Genomic DNA, 7,500 nt, shown 5'->3' on the forward strand with positions numbered 1-7,500 from the left:
TACAACAAATGGAGCCATTTCTAGTCCATTGCAGGACAAATACCTCAGACATGTCATTATTCATGTCAGGGGTTTGGCCATTTCATCACCTTGCTGGCCACTACAGAATGGTGTTGGTGGGTGACTTTTGTCTGATCGCTCAGAGCCAACCAACCTAGTATGGATGGCCATGGCTAGTACGGCTTTGTTGATCACTACTATACACAAACTCTTTCACCACGTTAAGGTATCCCCAATCAAAAAGGGATATACAAATATATAAATATATATATATATATATATATATATATGTATATACAGTGTGTGATCTCATTTCTCACGCTAACCTACACGCTGCTAATTTCCCCTCAAATAGTCACCGCCCAAATTTCATTCCTGCCAAGTAACCCCAAACGGATAAAACCGAATCGAAAAAGGCGAAACGAATGGCCAATGAAAAATCTAATAATCAATTACAATTAACCCCCAAAGCTCCTCGCCCCGGACTTCCTCCCGGCTACTCGGTGGGTGCTGCTGCTGCTTCTGCTTGCCCGCATTCGTTATTTACATCTTTTTGAAAAAAGACATGACATTTTTTCTGTGGCAAAATGGAATAGAGGGAAAGACCAGGGCTTAAAGAGGGGACGGTAATGGCGGTATTCCGAGGGGAGATATTTCCCCTGAGGGGAAATCTGAATATGTAATTACCCAGCTGTCCTAATATGTTTTTCATAACGTGCAATTATGGGAATTCTTATGGTGCAGTTGCCAGTTAGGGTTTTGTCTACTGGTCAAAGAGGGTTGGGAGCTATGGTATAGATTTTGTTGGGGTGGGAAAGAAATGGGTCATTGGAGATAATTAGGGATATAACTAATGAGATGAGTTTGTAATGGAGAAGGAATAATTGTTCGTTAATGAAATAAGAGGCTTACCGAGGGGTAAACACTTTGCGATGACTTGTCGAACAGTGTCTGGTCCCCCTTGGTGGAAGCTTGGGTGGAGAGAAGATTTAAATGTTAGGGGCCAGCCTGATCTAATACATTAATGAACTTGGATGATTAGATACACACACACACACACATATATATATATATATATATATGTCCTAATTCTTGTACGTCAAGGTATATGAACTCTATAATCATGAAAATTCCACAAAACCTAACTATTCAGCATGTTGTTGTAGCAAGATTGCATTCTGATAGGGAGGGGTAGTTAGTTGCCTTTGCGCGCTCAAGTAGACAAGGCTACCTTTTGTAATTAAGTGCAAAAAAACCCATGTTCCGATGTCTCATTATTCGTGGACACGGGACATATATATATATATATATATTTATATATATATGTATATATATATATATATATAGATAGATAGATATACCTATAGGCTTATCTATCTATCTGTCTATCTATCTCTCTATGTATGTGTGTATATATATATATATATATATACAGAGAGAGAGAGAGAGAGAGAGAGAGAGAGAGAGAGAATCTTAACTATTTTGCTTTAAACAGAATGGCAACTGTAGACTTTGAATTAAAGAAAAAAAAGTCCAACAAGCTACTGAGATGAACTTCCTCAAGAACTAGAATAGAATCTTAATTAAGGCTATATGTAGAGTCCCAGTCTTCTAATACACTTTAAATTTGCATGGACACCGCCATAAGACCTCCCCCGTTTTCTATACCCAAGGGGACTTTGTCACCAATTTAAATCTGTGGGGTAACTAACACAATTCATTCACTTTTCCCACGAACAATGAATGACTTAGTCTCCATTCTTCAAGTTGCACCCTTCAACTTCTGCCCGTCAATTGTGTATGGCTTTAGTTGCAAAGTTGAATTGCTTTTGCAATTCTTCTGCTAAACTATAGTGACATGTGCAATGGGGAGATTGTTTTGAGTCCTGAGATATAGAAAAGAAATTTTGATATGTGTCGTGGGAAGTATTAAGGAAGTACTGGGTACTGAGTATTTTTTAAATTGGTTTGCGGTATTGAATTTTCACATTTGAAGGTTTGTATTGATATTAATATAGCTATTATTATTAATAATGATGATGATAGAAGTAACTTCACATAACAATACCTTAAAGGCTACCATGTGTGATTGTTATTCATATGGACTGTTATATAATAATAACAATAATAATAATAATAATAATAATAATAATAATAATAATAATAATAATAATACTTGCGTTATTCATCACAATATTTCCAAACTCATAAAGAGTTATATAATAATAATAATATTAATGATAATAATAATAATAATAATAATAATAATAATAATAATAATAATAATACCTGCATTTATATAATAATAATAATAATAATAATAATAATAATAATAATGACGATAATAACAATAATAATCATAATAATGATATTTCGGTAGTAGACCCTCTTTATTCACTGATATTATTCAATGTAAACTAGCTGAATAATATACCTTTAATCTACATAATAATAATAATAATAATAATAATAATAATAATAATAATAATAATAATAATAATAATAATAATAACAGTATCATTAATTACAATTTCTCCCAGATCATAAAAAACCTCCATCACATAAAAAAAAATATAACTTTCAAGTCACATATTCATGAACTCTGACCCTTGACGTCATATAACAGTGACCTCCTCTTTCCAGATGCCCCGAAGGTCACACTCAGCCTTGGACCACACTTGCAGGCCGACGACATCAAGGAAGGAGACGACGTGTACTTCGAGTGTGACATCAAGGCCAACCCGAGCTTCAACAAGGTCGAGTGGTATCATAATGTGAGTCGTAAATAGGTGGAGGTTTGACTTCATCTTCATCTTCATCTTCGTCTTCGTCTTTGTCTTCTTCTTCTTCTCCTTCTTCTTCATCTTCGTCTTCGTCTTCGTCTTTGTCTTCTTTGTCTGCCTCTTCGACTTCGTCTTCATATTCATTGTCTGGGTGTTCTCCAGAGGGATCTTTTATCTCTTGGCAGGATACTTCCTCTTGCTGGTCTTTCCTGGGAGGTTTCAGGATCCAAGGCGCTTTTGTCCAGGAGTTCCTTCCTTTTAGGAGCCATTTTTGGAGTCCTTGTTCTTTAGGGAGCATTTTGAAATCCTCGTTCTTTACGGGTCGCCCTGGAATCCTTGTTATTCAAGTTTGGAGCCTTAGTTCTTTTAAGTGTCACGTTGGGGTCTGTGTTCTTTAAAGATCACTTTGGAGTCCTTGTTCTCTAATTGTCGCTTTGGAATCCCTCTCCTTTAAGGATCCCGTTAGAGTCCTAACCCATTAAGTGTTACCGGAGTGCCTGTTCTTTAAGGATCTCTTTGGAGTCCTTGTTCTGTAAGTGTAGCTTTGAAGTCCATGTTCATTTATGATCTCTTTGAAGTTCTTGTTCTATACGTGTTGCTTTAGAGTGCCTGTCCTTTAAGGATCTCTGAAGTCTTTGTTCTTTAGGTGTCGCTTTGCAGTGCCTGTCCTTTAAGGATCTATTTGGAGTCCTTGGTCTTTAATTTTCACTTTGAAGTGCCTGTCCTTTAAGGATCTCTTTGGAGTCCTTGTTCTCTAAGTGTCGCTTTGGAGTGCCTGTCCTTTAAGGATCTCTTTGAACTCCTTGTTCTCAAAGTGTCGCTTTGGAGTTCTTGTTCTTTAGGGCTTTCTTTGGAACCAAGAATGGGTGCCTCTTTGGAGCCAACATGTTTTACACATCGCTTTGGAGTCCCCATTCTTCAGGAGTCTCTCTGTAACTAATATCCTTTGCAGTTCTTGTTATTTAGGGGCCTCTTTGGAGCTAATGTTATTAACGGATCAATTTGGAGTCTCATAAAACCAATATCCTTTACGGATTGCTTTGGAGTTCTTCTTCTTTAGGGGTTTCTTTGGAGCCAAGAACAGGGGCCTCTTTGGAGCTAACATGATTTTTATATCACTTTGGAGTCCACGTTCTTTAGGGGTCTCGCAGTAACCAATATTCTTTACGGATCTTTGGAGTTGTCATTTTTTAGGGGCTTCCTTGGAGCCAAGAACAGGTGCCTCTTTGGAGCCAATTGTATTTACGGATCGCTTTGAAGTCCCCGTTCTTTAGGAGACTCTCTGTAACAAATATCCTTTACGGATCGCTTTGGATTTCTTGTTCTTTAGGGGTTTCCTTGGAGCCAAGAACGGGTACCTCTTTGGAACCAATGTTCTTGCGGATCACTTTCGAGTCCCCACTATTCAGGAGACTCTCTGTAACCAATATCCTTTACGGATCACTTTGAATTTCTTGTGCTTTAGGGGGTTTCTTTGGAGCAAAGAACAGGGCCTCTTTGGAGCCAATGTTCTTTACCGATCACTTTCGAGTCCCCACTCTTTAGGGGACTCGCTGTAATCATTATCCTTTACGGATCGCTTTGGAGTTCTTTTTCTTTACGGGTTTCTTTGGAGCAAAGAACGACTGCCTTTTCGGAGCCAATGTTCTTTACGGATCACTTTGGAGTCAACGTTCTTTAGGGGTCTCTTGTGACCAATATCCTTTACGGATTGCTTTGGAGTTCTTGTTTTTTAGGGGTCACTTTGGAGCCAATGTCCTTTAGGGATTGCTTTAAGGTCCTTGTTACATAGGGACCTCTTTGAAGCCATTAGCCTTTCAAGATCAGTTTGGAATCCTTGTTTTTTTAAGGATTAATCTAAGAGTTCTTGAAATTCAAGGATTATTTTACAGGATGTTATGCCCTTTAAGAATCGACTTATACTTTTTTTTCATTTAGGAATTGTTGGGAGTCCTTTTCATTTAGGGGTCGCTTTTTGATCCCTAGTCCTTTTGGAATCCTATTAGAATTGCCTGTCATTTAATGATATTTATATTAGTATTTCAAGAGTTAATCAGGTTTTAAGGATCCTCCCAAGAGTCTTTACCATTTGGGAATCCTTTTCGAGTCCTTGTCATCCAGGAATCAGCTTATGAGTATTTTCTCTTTAAAGGATTCTTTAAAAAGTCCTTGGACTCAATCAAATGTCTGTCAATTAGGATCTATTTCTTGTCTTCAGCATTTTATCAGGTTTCCATCCTGTCTTTGATCCCAAACATTTGGTCTTAAATGCCTCATTGTGACCTAACGTCTTCAGAGTCATACTCCTCACGTGTATTTGAAGTTATTTTATGTTAATTTTGTTAAGGAGGAAAAGTTGACTTTACATTCTCATGTCAGAATTTAACTATGTTGCTTGTAAGATTTTATTGTATACAAATGAAGCTTCTAACTATTATATTAATCAAGTTTTGTTATTTCATTCGATACGTTTCCATAAATTTCTTTTTAAAGCTATATGAAGTTTTCATAAATTTCTTTTTAAAACTATATGAAGTTTTCATGAATTTCTTTTTAAAACTATATGAAGTTTCCATAAATTTCTTTTTAAAACTATATGAAGTTTCCATAAATTTCTTTTTAAAACTATATGAAGTTTCCATCAATTTCTTTTTAAAACTATATGAAGTTTCCATAAATTTCTTTTTAAAACTATATGAAGTTTCCATAAATTTCTTTTTAAAACTATATGAAGTTTCCATAAATTTCTTTTTAAAACTATATGAAGTTTTCATGAATTTCTTTTTAAAACTATATGAAGTTTCCATAAATTTCTTTTTAAAACTATATGAAGTTTCCATAAATTTTTTTAAAAAACTATATGAAGTTTCCATAAATTTCTTTTTAAAACTATATGAAGTTTTCATAAATTTCTTTTTAAAACTATATGAAACTACAAGTTTATTCACTGAAGTATAAAGCAAAAATATCGTATAAAAACCTTTGTGATTAATATTATAAATATATTCAGGGTTTTTTTCTTTTCTGACATCAATTATTTGATACTTTTTCTTATCTTGAGAACAGAAATTTAAATTGTTTTCTTTTTATTCAAAACAAATAAGAAGCAAGAAGAGTAATATTACATTGACTTTTATCTTGAATTAATTTAGTAAATTTGATGTTATGTTTTCATTAGCTTGCCTTGATTCAGGTGGCATTATTATTATTATTATTATTATTATTATTATTATTATTATTATTACTATTATTATTATTATTATCAAATGCTAAGCTACAGCCCTAGTTGGAAAAGGCAAGATGCTATAAGCCCCGGGGCTCCAAGAGGGAAAATAGCCCAGTGAGAAAGGAAACAATGAAGAATAAAATATTTTAAGAATAGTAACATTAAACTATTTCCTGTATAAACTATAAATTTTTCTAGCAAAACAAGAGGAACAGAAACTAGATAGAACAGTGTGCCCCGAGTGTACCCTCAAGCAAGAGAACTCTAATCCAAGACAGTGGCAGAATATGGTACAGAGGCTATGGCACTACTCAAGATTAAAGAACAATTGTTTGATTTTGGAGTGTCCTTCTCCTAGAAGAGCTGCTTACCATAGTTAAAGAGTCTCTTCTACCCTTACCAAGAGGAAAGTAGCCATCTGAACAATTACAGTGCAGTAGTTAACCCCTTGAGTGAAGAAGATTTGTTTGGTAATCTCAGTGTTGTCAGGTGTATGAGGACAGAGGAGAATCTGTAAAGAACAGGACAGGCTATTCGGTGTCTGTGTAGGCAAAGGGAAAGTGAACCGTAACCAGAGAAAAGGATCCAATGTAGTGCTGTCTGGCCAGTCAAAGGACCCATAGCTCTTTAGCAGTAGTATCTCAACGGGTGGCTGGTGCCCTGGCCGACCTACTACCAGCAAATGCCACTTATCGGGTACCAAAGGACATAATACTCTCGACATAGACCTCTGATCTCGGCCAGACCAAAAGACTCATTGAAAAATAAGCAATTTGGAAGTATTTATATCACAAAAGTGTAAAGAAGGACTCTTTTCACCGGGCGTCACAGGTCGACCCAGAAAAAAACATTAAAATATCAAATCATATCAATCTATTAAATGTAATCCAGTATCATACAAATATTAAACGTGAATACTTCAAGTTTCATCAATTCATCTGTTATTCTGTAATGAACTGAAATGATTAATTACATTCTGAATTATCAAAAACAGAATTGTAATCACATCTGCATCGAGTTTGTATTCATTGATAAGCCGGCTAAAGGCAAAACATTTATAATCAGATTTCAAAATGATGTTATTCATGTACATTATTCAATGTAAATAAGCTGAAATATATAGCTTCATTGTGCATAATTACAAAGGGACGTTATTCACAGATATTATACAACGTATACATGCTGAAATGTAAGCATTCATTCTACATCATTGCAAATGGACGTTATTCACAGATATTATACAATGTATATATGCTGAAATATATAGCTTCATTGTGCATGATTACAAAGGGACATTATTCAAAGATATTATACAATGTATACATGCTGAAATATATACATTCATTCTACATCATAGTAAAGGGACGTTATTCACAGATATTATACAATGTATACATGCTGAAATGTATGCATTCATTCTGCATAATTGCAAAGGGACGTTATTCACAGGTATTATACAATGTATACATGCTGAAATGTATACATTCATTC

At 34.9% G+C, this 7,500-nt stretch overlaps 1 protein-coding gene across 1 annotated transcript in view; it reads left to right on the forward strand.

Moving 5' to 3' along the window:
- Positions 1 to 7,500, forward strand: part of LOC137626664 (uncharacterized) — a 40,625-nt gene that overhangs the window by 18,364 nt on the left and 14,761 nt on the right. The window contains 1 exon segment of the mRNA XM_068357680.1: positions 2,644 to 2,774. Within this exon segment, the coding sequence (XP_068213781.1) occupies positions 2,644 to 2,774 (131 nt within the window).

The sequence above is a fragment of the Palaemon carinicauda genome, chromosome 34 (genome assembly GCF_036898095.1).
Source record: "Palaemon carinicauda isolate YSFRI2023 chromosome 34, ASM3689809v2, whole genome shotgun sequence".
Classification (NCBI taxonomy): Eukaryota; Metazoa; Arthropoda; class Malacostraca; order Decapoda; family Palaemonidae; genus Palaemon; species Palaemon carinicauda.